This window comes from Nestor notabilis, unplaced genomic scaffold (genome assembly GCF_000696875.1).
Source record: "Nestor notabilis isolate BGI_N333 unplaced genomic scaffold, ASM69687v1 scaffold10016, whole genome shotgun sequence".
Classification (NCBI taxonomy): domain Eukaryota; kingdom Metazoa; phylum Chordata; class Aves; order Psittaciformes; family Psittacidae; genus Nestor; species Nestor notabilis.
Window position 1 is genome coordinate 1,637 of NW_009933315.1, and position 17,996 is coordinate 19,632.

The 17,996-nt window shown below is 38.0% G+C and overlaps 1 protein-coding gene across 1 annotated transcript in view; it reads left to right on the top strand.

The window, feature by feature from the left end:
• The first annotated feature begins 1,110 nt into the window (after positions 1–1,110).
• The window catches only part of MEGF10 (multiple EGF-like-domains 10), a 35,140-nt gene continuing 18,254 nt past the window's right edge, over positions 1,111–17,996 (top strand). Inside the window, exons 1-6 of the mRNA XM_010016821.1 lie at positions 1,111–1,184; positions 1,832–2,006; positions 2,481–2,601; positions 4,961–5,124; positions 7,351–7,453; positions 17,236–17,382. Of these exons, the coding sequence (XP_010015123.1) occupies positions 1,111–1,184; positions 1,832–2,006; positions 2,481–2,601; positions 4,961–5,124; positions 7,351–7,453; positions 17,236–17,382 (784 nt within the window). The remainder of the gene's footprint in view (positions 1,185–1,831; positions 2,007–2,480; positions 2,602–4,960; positions 5,125–7,350; positions 7,454–17,235; positions 17,383–17,996) is intronic.

The following is a 17,996-nucleotide window of genomic DNA, read 5'->3' on the forward strand; positions in this document are numbered from 1 at the left end:
TCAATGCCTCTGTTTCATACCCAGTGCTTACTCATGCGTGTGGTCTCCCCTTTTCTTGAAAGGGAAAAAACCCAACAACAAACAATGCAGGGATTTATGTCTTAAAATGACAGTACTCCTAATTTTATGTTATAAATATATTCTAATACATTTCCTAATGACTGTTCAGCTGTGGACTGAAAACTCTTTTCATATTCCATGCTCTGTATTCTTCCACTGATAGGAAACATGGGAATTGGATCCAAAATGCCAGTGAGTGCCTACAGGAAGTTACAAAAATTATTTTATAATTTTGCATGTATTTGACATAAGAATAGTTCCATTTCAACTTATTTCATGGCAGGTATACTTGTAACGGAACAAATAATGAGGGGTGTTGACTGTGAACACCATGAGATTTGAACCATCTCTGCATATGATTCTCTAGTTGAGAATACCTTTCCTCTCACTCTTTGTAATCAAGCTTGATACTGTCAAAGAGATTTTAGTATCTTCAAGACCCCCAAATTCTTAAGGTGCCATAGTGTATGCAATAATACATAGTGAGAAGAATGGAAAATGACATTCCACCCTTTGTAATTAATAATTTCCTTGATCAGCAGTATGTTGTCAGTTGGTTGTATTCAGCAGTAGGGAACTCTTAGTTTGACGAGTAGTTGTGGAGTCCAAATGCAGTTACAACTAATACTATATTCCCATCTTACGTTGCAACTTTTTCTTACAATATTGTTGTTACTTATGTTATAGCACCTAAATGTGCAGTAAGTATTTTTTCAAACTTTCAAATGGTCAGAAAAATACTCAGTTTCAAACACACCCCCGCACAAGGAGTCAGCAAATCTTGCAAAATCAGGCTCTTGTAATGGGTCATTTAATGTGTCTGGATGAAGGCACTTTTTTTTCCCCAGTACACTTAAAGGAACTTCAATCAGTGGCACACAAATATCTTTAAACAGTCTTCCCTTTGTAAATATATTAGATATGGATATTAAGGCTTTCTTTTGGTGCAAATTAAGCAAGTGATTTGTCTGCCAGAGTGCTACAGAGTACCCCATTGTGTCCACTTTTCCAGTGCATATATCTTTGCACAGCTGATGATGTCCATTTGTTATGAGACAGCAGCTGTCTGACTGGCCCTTCAATGAAACTGCTGTTCCAGGTAGAGACAGCTGGTCTGCCATCAGGTATGGCCAGCATAGGGGAAAGACTCTCCAGAAGGTCACTGCTCTGATGGTATATTTGACTTCCACCCAATGCAAATGATTTTGTATCATTCCCGGAAAAATGCCAGTTGTCATCTTTTCAACCAATAATTTAAAGAAAAGAGCATGCTTGCTACTCACTGAGTGCTGTGTTGTTATTTTGTGTTGGATGCCATGTTATTTTTCCAAAGCATCATATCTGTCAGACAACATGCTGCTGAATTGGGCAGCATTATGAAAGTTATCCTATTAGAGTGGAAGCCTAATAATACATTCTGGGAAATGTAATGTTTTCATCACCTTAATATTTACAACCATGGATATCTATTTTATGGAAAAAACTGTGTTTTGGGTAAGTTTCTTTGAACTTGCTGTAGAAAACCAATACCTCTTCGTTTCTTTTCATGTCCTCCCAAAACGTTTGTATGTTGTATGTTGTTGCATTTCTTTATTAGTATGTATTTATACATACATATACAGAACCGTTTGCTTTGTGGTTTGGGGAGTAAACCCGTCTGTATGCAAGATCCATTATGCAACCCATCTATAACAACATGTGCTTATCTAGGGAGAAAAAAAAAGTCATGTTTAGTCTTGAATTATTTATCCTTTCATCCCCCCCCCGGCAGCTGTCACCCTATGTCTGGGGAATGCTCCTGCAAGCCTGGTTGGTCTGGGCTCTACTGCAACGAGACATGTTCCCCGGGGTTCTATGGTGAGTCATGTCAGCAGATCTGCAGCTGCCAAAATGGTGCTGACTGCGATAGTGTGACTGGAAAGTGCACCTGTGCCCCTGGATTTAAGGTAAATAAGTCTCACTTGCACAGCCTTGAGTTAGGTGCCAAATTCTTCAAAATGCTAGTGTGTCCTTTCTCCACCACAGTAAAAGAGGTAAAGACACTTAGATACCACTGGGTGTCTTATAAACAAAATTTATTGTTGATTCTCAGTACTGAAAGGAAGCCATTTTAAGAAACAAAAGTTATTTGCTCTGAAAGACATTGATAGAAAGAGGGTGTGCTGTTGAGGTGTAAATAAAAGGAGGAACAATAGCTTTTAATCACAGCAACTAATAGTAAACTAATGCTTACTATAGACTTAAAAAGCTTTAAGGACTCCCTGTCCCTTAAATTCAGGATAACTTAGTGACAGCCTTGGATAGTCACTAATTGTATGTTTTCTGGCTTTTGTAGCACCTGAGTCAGTCTAAGTCATTTATTAGTTGTACTGTCTGACCTCCTGGAATAGTTCTTAGACTCTTGTTTTCATGTAATTCAGGGTGCTACCTGTGGCACTCCTTGTCTTCCGGGGACATACGGAGTAAACTGTTCATCTGTGTGCAACTGCAAAAATGATGCCATCTGTTCACCAGTAGATGGTTCTTGTGCCTGCAGAGCAGGTAAGTGTCACTTAAGATTAATTTTCTTTTTCTGTAATCATAAAATGAAATTGAGTTTTTAAAGTAGAGAAGAAGAAAGAAACTTAATTAAAAGCAGACCACCTTGAAGACCATATCACTAGATACTTTCTGCTTCTATTACTCTGGTTGGCGAAAACTAGGAGAGTATCTGCTCAGAGAAGTGTGTGCATCTTGTGTTCATCTTTCCTCCATGCAGTTATCAGCGGGCTGGATACGCTGGCTAGGCAATTTACTAGTGTTTACTCTGAGATGGGCCACCACTGATTCTTGTGGTAGCACTGTGGTCTGCTAGAAGGTTGCTAGTGTGCCATTTACCTGATGTTAGCCTTCCTAGTCAAAATACCTCAGCCCCAGGGAGTACCATCTCTGGCTATCACCCTTGCTTCTCTCAGCATTACAGAGATTCAGACTTCTTCTTGACAGTCTCGCACTGACGTTGACATCTACTGGCATTTTTTTTCGATTTGAATGTTATTTCTTCATCAGTTCTCTGACAAAACCTTGCCTTAACCCCCTTCCCAGCCTGTGCCATCTATAGTTCCCTGCTTCCACAAGAAACTTCCTGAATTTCCCAGTATTAGTGCCAGTGGACTCATGTTCCTTGGCCCCTCTGCCTGGCTCTCTCCTCCCTGCAGTAATTTTGATGGTCAGTGTACCTCCTACTAGCAACTGTATGTGCCTGTCCACCTTTCCATCCCCCAGCAGCACATGCCTTTGGCTGGAGCAAAGATCCTTGAGGCGTCCTCCAGTGCTGGTTCTGCAGAGATGTTTTCCCATATAAAGGTCTACAAGTCCACATGGTGTTCCTGTTCAATCCAAAATATGCTGCTCATCTTCACTTAAAGATCTACTCTTGCAGTACACCTGTTCTCTTTTTCACTTCTGCTGTGAGGAAGGATTTGAAGTCTAGCATCCCTCAGCTGTGGTGCTGGATTGCTGGGAAGAGAGGAGCAGGCTGTTGAATGCTCCCAAGCAAATCCCTTGCCCAGCCTATGTTATGGATACCCCCTCCCATCTAAAAATGTTCTTCAAAAAGTACACAAGGTTGAGAGTGGGGGAAAAGTGTTCAGAGTTACTTAGGCAAATAGCCACTAAATTTGTAAGGGACTGGTAACAAATCAATTGTGTAGCAATGTGGGAAGTTTCCAGTTTCTACTTCAGCCATAGGCAGTGGAAACGATTTAACTGGTAAGTAGCTAAGCAACTATCCTAAGTAGCTAGGTCTTGAGGAGAAAAACTCTTGTTTGAGCCATGCATACTCTTGCTTTCTGGTGCATCATACAGTTTTACTCAGACTGTGATGAAAAAGGACAGCAAATGGTGAAATTAAACTAAACCTAGATATTTGTCATATAAGTGAAAGAAATTAATAAATTCTAGAAAAACACTTGAGAAAAAATGTCTGTTTTTTAGTGAGTATGGTATAATATTTTTTCCTGAAATGACCCTTAAATTAAAAGTTATCAAGCCAGGATACGAGGCAGCTTCATTTCAATACATGTGTTTTGCATTGTCTATTGATTAGGCTCAGTGTGGAATTATTTTTCCCTTTGCTTACTGTAAACAAGGTACAAAATTAGAAACTCAGTATGTGTCATTGCTGATGATAACAAATGACTGGTTCATGCCATTCCTCTTGTATCCAATAAATGATCACATTTTAAAAAATGTATTTACATGTCTGTCTATACAGTGTGCAGTCTGTGAATCATTGCTATCAGGCATAATCAGTGACGAATGCTGCATTTTGGAACCTTTTTCTGTTATATTCTTTTTTCAGTATTTGGAAAGAAGCACAGAAATCATTTAAAAGTTCTTCTATGTATCCTTGGAGAAATCCAACTTACACACTACTTTGATGTTTTCGCTTGTTTGTGTGTCTAAGATTTAAGTTTTTCCTTTTTTGTGTGTCTTAGATTTAAGTATTGCAGAACTGTCTGTATTGAACACTGGTGGGAGAATTATGACAGCAGCAGCTTTCTAGGGAAAATATTCCTGTGTTTTTTTCAGGCTATGCCTTAAAACTTTCAGTATAGTTTAGTGCTTCTCAGTGAAATTTCAAGGTGTCTGTTTTCATTTCAGATCTCCCATCAATTGCTTTTGTATGTTGGCACTGATCTGCAAATGTGTGCTGTGCACAGATGTTGCAAGGTGCCCTTGAGCACCTTTGTTCAAACCTGGACAAGTCCTCAGCTGAAACTGCTTATACTAGCCTGTAGTTAATGTTACCCCAGTATCGCACATCTCCAAGAGATGCCACATGTAGGCAGAGGAGAAACATCCTCAGAGAAGAAGAGGGCAAAACCTGATTAATTTCTCACTTTCTTAATTTTGGCAGGTTGGCATGGTGTAGATTGCTCAATAAATTGTCCCAGGGGTACCTGGGGACTTGGCTGTAACTTAACTTGCCAGTGTCTTAATGGAGGGGCTTGCAATGCTCTGGATGGAACCTGTACATGTGCCCCAGGCTGGAGAGGAGAAAAATGTGAACTCCCTTGCCAGGTAGTTTAATAATTTCACTGAATTTTGCACTGTGGGGTAATGCTGGGCAGGGGCATGCTCTTTTTTTCTGCTGACTTCATGGGAATTAAGAGCACGGCAGCTGGTAGCCCATATGCAACTGGGTTCCAGATCAGGGACATGCACCAACAATTGTCCTGCAAGAACTCTGCTGGCAGCGTGTCAGAGACCCTCTCTTGGCTCTCCTTTTCCTCTTCACTGTCTTCTTTTTTTACTTTTGCAATATTCACTGCATAGCAGGTTGTTGGTTTAATATAACTGTATTAGGAATTGTATTCAGGAATTACCTGAACTGAACATAAACCTTGTAAATTCCCCACCCATATCACATTCAAGCTTCTGTCAGTTTGAACTTGCTTTACTGAGCAATAACATGATACAGAAAGGCTGACCTATATACCGTGTAAGACTGGAAACTGCACCTCTGTTTTGAATGAAAATTTGTTCTCTCGAACTGCTCTTGGAATACTCAGAAGGGATATTTTTGTTAAGGTTTTTCTTGTTTGTTTGTTTTACGATGAAGTATAGTGTACACTGATACAGTGAGTAAAGTGGCAAGCAAATTCTAAAATATTCTGGAGAGCTGATTAGAGTACCATCTGTGCATGCTGATGCAGTGTTTCCAACAATGCATCTCCATCATTTTTCTTCTTCCTAAAGCAGCTTTATCACTTAGTGTCTGATTCTGAAGGATGATTCTATCTCCCAAGCTCCATTAGCTCTTTACTCTTAGGTATTGTTTCATGGCATTGGCTTTACTGTTCCAAATTTAGCAAAGTAATGCTTAAAAGCATTTTTATTTGATATAATTGAGCGTGCCTATGCCCATTGTCTTGTTCGCTCTCTCTGTGTCAAATGATGTCCCAAGCATTTACATATTTCAAATGGTATTCTGCCTCAAAATTCCAGAACAGGATAATAAACAGAAAACTTACTCAGATGTGTCCAATGTTGTCTGATTTTTCTCTTGTTGAACAGAGTTTATTTAAATCAATGTATTTCAGTTAGTTAGTTTCAAAAACTTCAGAAAATTAGTATCACTGCCCAGATTGTTACCCAAGATTTGACTGAAGTTAAAACTTCAATTTAAATACATACCAGACTAAAAATACTGCAGGACAGTAGATAAATTTTCATATAGGTTTTATTCTGGTTTTTAATGTGGCTGAGACCAATTTTTAGCCTCAAATATAAATGTTTGGGTTTCAAAGCTGGTATGTTTTTTCCTTTTTGCCTTTGCTGTGGGTAACTCCACATTATATTATGTTAAATTATACTTACTTTTTTTCCATAGTTTTTTAATTTGGTTTTGACACTTTTTCTGTATATGTTTAGTGTTGTACTTTGCCTTGTTTTGAGAATGCAGTTGTAAAGATTTTTCTCTTCAATTTCTCAGATCGATTTTATGTGGAATTGCCCCAAAATGTTTGTGCCATCTTCTACAGAAGAAGCAGAAAAGGCTAATTCAGATATTTAGATGTAGTTAGATGAAAATCAGCTGTGTTCTTTTGGCACAGCTGAATACCCCAAGATGGGTGTTCAGCTTGTAACTTTAATCTCTCTTGTGGTTCAAAAAATGTTGCATAGCTAAAAAATAATTTTGTTCTGTGTACTGTCTCATAGCCAAAGAGCTTCTCTTTTTAACATAGTATACACTGTAATGCAGAAGTAAGGGGTTTTAATCAAAAGAAAATGATACAGTTTGCGTTGTTTAAGCACTGAAATTCACACTGAAGACATATTTTAATGTGATGGTTTACTACTCCTGTTTAGAAGTTGTGGATTTACGTGATACTGTTTTTGACCAACACATAGAGCGCTGAGGGTCTGAGGCAGAAGGGAGGCTGAATTGCTTTTCCGTCAAGGCACCCCGTGATCCTGGAGTAGGAACTCAGCTGTAAGAGAAATCAGAGGGACAGTACAAGAAAGCTTTCATTGCAGCCTGTTGCTGTGTTCTGAATCACTGTCTCCAGGTCCATTAGTCTGGGATTTTTCAGGAGAATGTATGTAATTCTTATCTTCCCCTTTTAAATGGAGAATGGAGGTGTAGGACACTAAAATGTTCCAGAAGCCATTTTATCTTAAGGAAGCAGATTATGGATGCAGGAGAGATCAGGGGTTCCTTTTTGAGGTCTGACCAGAATTTGTTCTCCTCTAACTTCCAATTGTCATCATCTCTGAGTTGTTTGGTTTCTTTTGTTGCCACAGGACGGCACATATGGTCTGGATTGTGCTGAACGCTGTGACTGCAGCCATGCAGATGGTTGTCATCCCACCACAGGATACTGTCGCTGTCTGCCGGGATGGTCAGGTAGAAAAAAGGCTGTCATGAAGGATAAGAGAGTTTCCAACACATTTGGGACTTGGTCTTGCCTTTTGGTTTTGTGGGTAGAGGAGGAATGGAGGAGTATGTGGGGTTGGAAGAAGAAAAGGGCCAGTTCTGTGGCTGCTGTGTCCCATCCGTGATTCACATGTGTGGAAAATTTGTTCAGCATGGGATCATAGAAAACTGGGAATAGAAGGGGAAATCTTAACACTTGGTCACCTCTACCATATGATTCCTTATGAAAGTGTTGAATAGCTGTAAATATTCAAGGTTGCACTGGCAGCTTTGGTACGTACAGCATCCCATCCAGGAGGAACTCAGAAATCTTTGCTCAGGCAGCCAAAAAGAGGATAAATTGTTCAAAAGCTATGCTGTCATTTGAGTTTCTCAAACTGTTGAAAAAATTGTTTCTCTGGACATATTTTGTTTTGGATGTAAATTGTTGCACTTTTTTTCACAGTTTCTCCAGCATTTTCATTGTGGTTTTAAGAACGATATATATTTAATTACTAATCAAAAATTGTATTTGACACTGTTGTTACCCTCACTCATTTGAGGAAACCAAGATTTTTTGAAAACACGATGAAGCTATTTAAGGGCAAGCTATCATGAAATGTTCCCTTTATCTCTAGGAGGTAGTTTTGGTGCTCACATAGATTTCTAAGCAATAAGTGTTGGGAAAACACTTCCGTCTTCTGTAAGGTTTGATTGACACTGTAAGTTTGCCCTTCTCTGAGCATTCTGGACTTTGTCTCACTGGGATACTGTTAGTGTTGCATGGGTCAGGTTTCGTATCACCTGTCTGTATGGACTCCTTCCATTTAATTATGGTAAGTTAGCATGAAAAATACACCTTAAGTGTATTAGCATGTTTCTGCTGTGAAAGAAAGGAGGGTGGTTTTTGTGATTTCAGATATAATCTAGTATTATTTATTGTCCACTCATTTATAAGTTAATATTTTTCCTTAGTAACTTGCAGGTTTGTGATGTAATTGTTTTCTGTTTTCTCTGGTGCTCGCTTCCAGACATAGTAGATGGAGGTGAGCAGACAATCTGCAGCAAGTCATTTATTTGAAAAGCTTAGCAAATAATTGTGCTCACAAAAGTTTGTGTAGAGCTTATGACTTCCTCGGGTACAATCTTTACTGAATTTTTTCCCCAGATTTGATTTTTTCATATGCCTTTTCCTCCTTACCCCCTTAGCTCCATAGATGGATCACAGGCATTTTGTTCAAACTTTGTAATACTTACAGTCTGCAGTTCAGGTTGATTTGTTGTAGTTGATTACAGCTTACCTGGTGTTTTTTTCTACTTTTCTGTTCAGATGAACATGACTTTTGTAATTACTGGGAGGGAAAGGGGTAGACAGTAGAAATCTCTCAGGGATACAGACGTGGGGAGAAAGGGCTCCTGCTTTGCTTTGGAAGTCCAAACCCACTTATATTTTGTGCAATTTGTCTGTATATTAAGCTTCTGCAAAGTTCTCTGAGAATGCCTGTCTGATCACTGGGTCTCCCCATTGTTGCCCTTTTCAGTGTTGAAAGAGAGAGGCTTTCAGAGCCAGCACTCACCTAACTGAGCCAGGAGTTTGTTGGTTTTAATCCTTTTCCACAAGCTGGCAGTGCGACTTAACATCAGCCACTTAGATACCTCTTGGAAATTACTACCACAAGAGTGCAAAAATAATAAAAGTTATCTGAGTGAATTGTGAAAATATGCTATTAGCATTATGCCATCTATTACTATTTTGTGAGACACTATTTTGTGTTTATTTTGTTATGATGTTAATGCCTTTGATAACTGTTCTCATTTACAGCTAGTTCCAGGTAATTGTGCGTGTGTGTTTGAACAACTTTCTCAAACTTATATTTGGATCTTCTCAAAATATGATTCCTTAAATTAACAAATGTATTAAGCAAAGAATACCCATATTAAAAACATGTGAACAGTTCCTGATCTTGAGCAATCATGGCATAGGCAGTTAGAGCTCTTCATAATTTCCAGACGTACTGCTCAAAATACATCTTGTGAGTGTTCTAATATTGAGATCAAAAGTATGTTACTGAGTGAAGCTGTATTATAATAAGTAGTTTGGAAAGGCTGTACAAAAAATTTAGCAACTTTTTATAACAGGTATAAAAGCTACCTAACCAGTGTGCTATAACTAACCTGGGATGTGACAAAGGCTTCAAGCATAGCACAGACCTTGACTGTGCTTGAACTCTTGAACTCGGGTATTGAAAATGTGACAATTCTTTTGCCTTTAGTGAAATCTTTTTTTTTTTTTTTTTTGGTCTTCATTTTTAATACAGATTTCACTAGGTTTTAGTAAGATTTCACTAGAAAGACTTCATGCATGATTACAGATAAAATTGAGTATCTGTCCCTGGATGATGTCATCACAACAGCGTGTGTAACAGACTAGTTTCAACATGCTGGTGATGTCTAGACAGACAATATAACATAAACAGCATAGTTAGCTTTATACTCAGTGTCTGGAAAAATCCTCCTCCCACACTTCGCATGTCAGAGCAATACCCGTGAGGAATTTGGTCTTTGTGTAGATATTTATATTTAGAATGATTAAAAAAAGGAGAGAATACTTTAGAAACAAGTTCTCAAATAGCTGTACTGTAATGTTACATTGCAGAGATAGCATTAGATTGTAGGATTAAGGGAGGTTCTGTGTGTATTTGTATGCATAATAGGTGGAGAATCAGATGGAGGATTTGTGAAAATATGGAAAGGTACTAAAATGAAACAAATTATGTTAGAATAGATTAGATTTTTTTTTCTGCCAAATTTGTTAAAGGAAACGTCAGACTTAACGGTTTTTTGGTGGTTAGTAGTACCTACCAAAGAGAGGAAGAAACTGATTTTGGATCAGTCTAATGCTTACCTAACCCAAATGAAGGATTTAGATGTTTATAAAACATTGAAAGAGTAATGTTAAAAAATAAATACATTTGAAGAGGTTTAGAAATGTGACCTGTGAGTCTTTTTTCTGTTTCATCTGGTATAAATTGATGAGTCCAACGTGAACTTTCCCATATGTTTTGATGCCACCAAAATTATATAAAGTTTCCAAATACATATTTTAAATGTAGTATTTTTCTTAGCCCTGTGAAAAGAGCAGTTGTCTACACTTTCCCTAGGGAATTTAATCAGAGGGAATAGTTTATGTAACTTTGCAAAAATAAATGGAGGGTGGAAGATTTTTTCCCTTGCTGTATGACAGAGTTGTACCGTAACACTGGGGAACAGGAAGCATGATGCACAGGGAGTGAGGTCACTAGCCTGGTGCTGCGCATGTTCCTTTGCGCAGGGAGGGAGGTCTGAGCTGCTGAAGTGGACATAAGTGCTACTGTCATTTACCAAAAGGGTAGCCTAGCTAACATCCTACCCTTTACTTTAGTCTCAAGATACACCTGCAGCTGAGCACTGGGACAACAATAAGATGCTATGTAGTTTAGGGGGTTTAATTGTGTTATTTCATTTTTAACAGGCCCGATATATTATATTTTGCTTCTTAGGTCCTGCTTAAGAACAAACATGTAAGTTCAGTTAGTGACTATTGTGTTTTCATGAGCTGCTATAAAACTCAAGAAATAATTAAAATTTGTTTTCATTAGGTTCTGTTTTAATTTAGGGTTTCTGTTTTTAATTTAGGGTCTGTTGCCTATGAGGATAGTTAGATTTTTTTAATCTAAACAAAAGTGACTTCATTTATGGGGCTCCTGTTAGAAATCCTACGCTGTCTAATTTACACCAAATGCTCCCTAAATAGCAGCCTTATTCTGCTTAGAAAAGCAAGAGTTAAGGGTGATGTTTTTCCTGGCAATCTGACCATTCCATCATGTTCCAGGAGTCACATGATCGGATGGCACAAACGAGAAACACTGCCCACGCTGAGGATGATGTCTGCCCCAAACACTCTCGTCCCTTGACGTTTTCACTGTATCTTATAAATAACTTCTTCATTTGGAGAGAGTGCAATAGTTAGACAGCGGAAGAGTAAGAACCATTAAAACAGAAAGCAGAAGAAAGACACAGAAAATGTATTCCTGCAATAGGCAGTGATAATTAATTCGTCTAGTAATTTACACCAAAACATTAGTTAACTTCCAAGAGCCACCTCTACCATTTCTCTCAGTGACCACAGTTCATGGTAACTGTTAATTTCATCCCTTAATTCCGCAAGCAGCTGTCAAAATACAATTTTTCCGAATTCCCTAAAAAATTAGAGAGTTCACATTCTTGCAAACAGATTTCACATGAAAGCATTGTAAAAAGGACAAAGTTTGTATTACAGTAATGTGGGTGTTACTCTGTGTGATACACATTACTGTTGTGCTTTTCTGGGTGCAGTTCTTCTAGACTTCTCTGTGAAGAAATGTCATGTCATCCTGATACAACATTTGTTATTTTTAAAATCAATTTAAAGGTTAGGTGGTGCCGGGGATTACTAAATACCACTAGTCTGCTATCTGTAAAAAAAACAATAGCACTGGTGTATGGGAAAGACAGATGCAGTAGCATCAGCCTACATTTTACCAGTGTGCATAATGTTTATCCATATGCTACAGCAGATAGGGTGTTGGTGAGTTTTTGCTGTGCTGGACACCTGCTGACACTAGTCAGATTGCTCATCACCAGATGTGTTGTTCCTGTGATGAAGTGCTGTGACTTCCATGTGCTCCTGACATTATTTCTAAGAGGCACATTTGTTGCTGGATTATAACAGGGAGGACTGTCATATGACACCTGCCACACTGATGCAAATAACCAGGTCCACTGGGAAGCACTAACTACAACTCTTCTTCGGTCCTTAGCTTTTAATGTGTACGCACTTTCTTCCCTTCTTACATAGAAGAATAAAAGTTATAAACCAGTGCTTTCATGGGTTTCCCTCTCCTTAAGAGTGAGAAACAAGCTCTGCTAGAGTAGTGTGCATGATGCTGACACTGTGGTTAACCCAAGAGGAGAACCCCTTGCATGAACATGTGTTTTCCTCCACCTTGGCTGTTTTCCATATGGTTCCTGGTACACGATGTCCCTCCCATTGTGACGAATATTCAGTGTGCCACAAAATGCAATTATATGTGGGCACTGTGTCTTGATAAGTGGCATATTTACTTTCCAAACCTAGGGAGATGAGTTCTTCAATAAGAGATTTGGCCTACCCTACATCCAGACTTCACTGTGTCTGTATCTCTATTGCCTGTGTGTTGTGCTGGGTCTTTATGTGGGAGAAATACCACTTTTTTTGAAGAAGAACTTTAAATCAGTGGATTAAGTACATTTATTTTCTACCTATCAGGAAGGTAAGAAACGGAGAAGTACTATTTTCTTGTGGCTATACAAAATGTGTTAGATGAAGAGCTTCTCTGGAGTGAATAACAGGATGTAGCAAAAGTATGGCCTTCAGAGAGATACTGGGGATGTCTCAAAAGTGATTCTTCCACTAAAATTTGTAGATACTGATGTTTGCCTTCAAACTCTGTTACAGTGGTGGGTTTATTTCCAAGCTTTTGTAGCTGTCTTCCTACCAAAACTCATGGGCACAAACCCTCCTACTGTGGCAGTGAAGAAGCAGCAGTCTGAACATCTAAAGAAAAATCTTTGATCCTTTCATTAGCTCCTTAATTTGAGGCATTTTTATTTAGTCTGGCTGTCTTCAGCTAGGGGGCAAGGTACTTTTCTTCCCTTAAAGACAATTAGGACACTGCTAAATAGTGCCTACAAAGTTTTTCACCATATCCCTTTCTTATATCCCGTATTCTCCTTTCTTTGAGCTGCTCCTCCATCAGTTGACAAAAGGAGGGGAGTAACTGCCACCATCAGAAATCTCAGTTTCCTTGAACAGAAGCGATCTAGTGTTTGTTTCTCTCATATGAAGAAAGAATATGAAGGGTGAGATCTTGGACCATAATGTAAATATACCATTAGTTTTAATGACACTAAAATTTCCCCAAGTTTTGAGGCCTTGATCCTTCTCTTATTTAGGCTGTTGCCTATCCAGTTTAGCTCTGATATAGGGGAAGTACACCAATACACAAATTAGTTATAATTCTGAGAGTCTGTGCAGGAAAGCTCCATGTGTTGTGAAGATAAATTGTACAGCAAATACACATTCTTCATGGGAAAAAAACCCAAACATTTTTAAAGCTTGAATAACTACTTATCAGACTAATGGAAACATAATAAGCTGTAAAATAGCGCTTAGTCCAATAATAAATTTACCTAGGAAGATTGTAAGAAATAATTGGTAGATTTTTTTTTTCCCCTTCAAGTGCTAAAACAAATTAGCTGTCCGTTGATCAGACTGGGGTGGATCATTGAGTCTCAACTTAAAAATATAGCAGAGGGAGTATGTAAACACTCTGCTGGCATGGGCAAAAACGCTGGTATCCCTAAAGAATTTATTTACTTCATTCATGCAATTACGAATGCTGGGGGAATGCTGATTTAGATGTGAGGCCCCCAGCATAAAGCGCTGGGCATTAAATGCATGAGCATTTCTTCAGAGTAGCTTAGCTGAAGTTTATCATGACCATTCAGCTATTGCCTAGCAACTTGTGAAGTCCATCAAAGAGCTCTTTGTCCATAGCGCTGGCAAAAACATTTCCTCTCAGATATCCTTATCACTATCAAAATCAACATGAAAAACTTATAAAAAAACATTTCATTGTATAAGAGATTAATACTCGCTTTAAATCGTGGCAATGATAAGCCAGTGCACTGTTGATATCATTATTGTAAAACCCAAGTCTAATCTTGCTTTCTAAGTTCTAGTGAAAGCATTTTTTTTTCCTCAAAAATTTTTAGTTTTTCTATAAAAGCATACCTTTCTTTGCTGAAATTTCATAAAAAGTGTCAATCTGGAATATTCTTTTTTCAATTTTTTAATCCTTTTAGTATTTCTAGCCTATTCTTCCTCAAAAATACACATTTGATTTTTACAGCTATAAGATGTGAAAATCAGTTTCTTGTAAGTGCTTTGTGAATTTATCTAAATAACTGAGATTTTAAAATCTTTTTTATAAGTAGAGATGCAATAAATTACTAAATGTACTGGTATTTCAGCTTTGCTACATTCATTCTTGGCATGCACACAGAGCAGTGAAACTAATTTTGCTTGTGGTCAGTAATGAATATAGTAGAATTCTTTTGTAGTGGAACAGAAGTACTGGTCAGCACATTTGCAGTATATTATACTCTCATAGTTATTACCCAGTGATATTCAGGATGCACTGTTTCTTTGCTAAGTAGGGTGATACCATTCTTCACCTGACTATAAGGGGTGAAAGTGGGAAAAAAAAAAGGTAAGTTTTTTCAGTTTCCCTAATGGATAATTTTCCCTGATGTATACTGGAGGAATCTTTTCCTTTTTATTTTTAATGGTAGTTGTTGGCTCTTTTAAGTATCGTGGGTCTATGCAGCATGGGGCCCATTGTCTTCTATCCCAGTGTGCCCAGTATCACCCTTCGACACCATGCTGTCATAAAGCATCCTCTGTTCACAGATCAAGACGATATAATTGAGCCTGGTGTTATTGTATGTCACTGGTCTACATAATCTCAGATAATGCACTATGGTAACTCTTGGCAACCGCTGACTTGTTAATAGTGACCATTGTATACTGAACACTACTGAAACCCATTAAAGCTCTGTGAAAAATGTCTTTTCTCTAGCAGGGTTCAGTGAGTGAAGCGATGTATGATATGACAGATAACACTCATGTGAACAGAATGCCAGGCTTGATTCTGAGATGCTCTGCGTGTGTCTACTTGTGCTTTCACAGACTTATAAACCTGAGTTCTTGACTTTGGGGAACCTAAAGCAGAGCAATCTTACAGATTGAAATATAAGTGGTCTTGTTTCTAAAAAAAAGCAATGTGATCTCATCCAGCTCATGTGCATCAGCATTTTTCAGAATCATACCACTCTGTTTTATCTATTTATCCACAAATAGGGAGTTATTGAAAAAGTTGGCCCAGGCTTCTGAGAAGCAAGCCTACAGTGACTCTCAAATGTAGATGAAGACAGAAGAATAACATTACTTACACAGGCAAAAATGAAATAAACTAGTGATATAGGAGACCTTACATTTTTTGACAATAAATTTGGCTTAGATCAGTATTAACCAATGGTCATTGTACAGCTGGGGCTTTTAGGTTGCCCATGTACTGTCTGCTGCTGGTTGGTGTCTGGATTCTAAAAGCCATGTATTTTCTCCCTTGTTGGCGTCAATTGGTGCAAACTGTTGAACCACATATTCGATTATTCAATCTGTTGATTGTGTTGCAAATAAACAAACAATTTAAGAGTCTAGAGTTTCACCTTTCCTCTAGTTAGAAAGTTAGGTATTTGGATACAGGCAGCTTTACAAGGCAAATGCTGCAAGGGTTGAGGAATCACCTCTAAGTCTGGTCTATCAGTAAAGAGTGTAATTATTTTTCAGTCTTGTTACAAACAATAGGTTTTGCTTTTCAAAGTTAAAAGAACTTTTTCATGTCACATGTGAAACTCCTTTGCTTTTTTAGGACACTGGCAGCCAGTGAACCTGTGGCATATTTTGCTGGAAATACTTACAAAGCAAGACATGCTTGTGGTTGGATGCAATCCACTTTTCCTTTAGCGAAGGGCTTCATTCAGTAGAGGCACTACAATAACACTTAATTGTTAATGCAAAGTACTGTAGACACAATACGGTCTGAGTTCCACAGTGGTGCCTGCTGGCATTTAACATGCAGCACGCTTTTAGAAAGCAGATAGTGGAAAAAGCAAATAGGAAAGTTATATCTAATGTTGCTGCACTGCAAAGAAATAAAACACCGCATGACTGGATGATTGTAGTTAGCAGTTTGCATTATGATTTATGTATAGGTGTCCAGGTTGTGGCCATTTTATAATAAATTTTATGCCAAAAATGGTTAGACAAAGCACTGACTGACCAGCATCCTTAACACTGTTGCAGCTAAGCATTTTGGAATGTTCACATGGTGTGTTTGGAAACCCTTTGTGTGTGCTACATTTTTCCATTTGGTATGAGGCTGACCAGTAATCAGCTCACGACTAATTAGAAATCATTCCATGTCTTGCACCCCATTATTATATAAAATTATGTCAGACCTTAAGTATTTTTACATTGAGGAGGAAAAGTTTCTGCAAAACATTTTGTCGTGCGTTTCCCTAACATAAAAATTGAATATAAACTTTTGCTGTTTTGAAACAGCCATCATGGAGGAAGCAAAAGCCATTCTTTTGCTGCATTTAAATTACTTACTTCTTTTTATTCTTTTTACTGATACCAGCGGTGAAAGTGTGAGGAATAAAAGACCTTTTAAAATTTTTGTATGTGTAAATGTCTTGGAAAATTATCAAACTTTTTATCCTGTGCAGAGGTTTGCATTCATCTTTTTAGATATTAAAGTATCTGCAGGTAGGAAGCCTTGAGGTAGCATCTCATGGACCTCTCACGTTCTCTGTAAATCTGCAGAAGTGCTTTCCTGTTACAGAACTCAGGATCAGCCCTTATGTACATCTTTCAAAACTGGAAAATGAAAGAAACTCACTGTTGTGGGGGAAGGCAGGAGCAGAGATGCAAGTTTACCTTGTTCTATTTTCCTGATGTTAGTGATATTTTCATAAAAAAGTTTCGTTAGCTTTGTTTTAAAAATTATTCCTCGGGACCAAAGGTTTAAACTAACTATGTGTAAGAGTTCTTTACAAAGGGTGACAGTTTTGTTTATTTATGATTGCAGGCATTCACTGTGACAGTGTGTGTGCTGAGGGACAGTGGGGTCCAAATTGCTCATTGTCTTGTTACTGCAAAAACGGAGCATCCTGCTCTCCAGATGACGGAATCTGTGAGTGTGCACCAGGATACAGAGGCACCACTTGTCAGAGAAGTAAGGACAAAATAAATGCTTTAAAATCTCTATTTCTCTCTCCCTTACTTGGAATATCATACCATAATGCTTTTTTTATTGTAGTATGAAGTACTATGAAACTCTCCTTGATTGGATATTGAGTCAAATTATATTCTGTAGGTATGAATATACAGAAATAAGTGTTACTTGAAATGAAAAAGTGTTTCCAACTAGTAGTCCTCTTCTTGTAGAACTTCTGTTCACTGTCTGTGCTGTGACATTGCTATGCACATGGCTTTCAAAGAAACAAATTTAGAAGGGCATTCCATTCTAAAGGCATTTCCAAATGTGATTGATGAACATTAATTTTGTAATACATATTTTAGTAGGTAAATGAGATTCAGCAGCGAGAACCCCAGGCTTCCGATTGAATCTAATCATTGGCTAAATTACTGCTTTCTTTTAACACTTATTTTGAAGCAGCAAAGAATGGCCAGTGGGATAAGGCCTTACAGTAAGTAGATGATTTCATATGTACCCATAGTTGCATTTGGAAAAATTGTCTCTGTAAAATTTAAATGCTAAGGGAAGAGAGATACAGATGAACTGAGGCAAATCATAGAAAAAACAGGGAGGCAAAAATAAGCTGATGC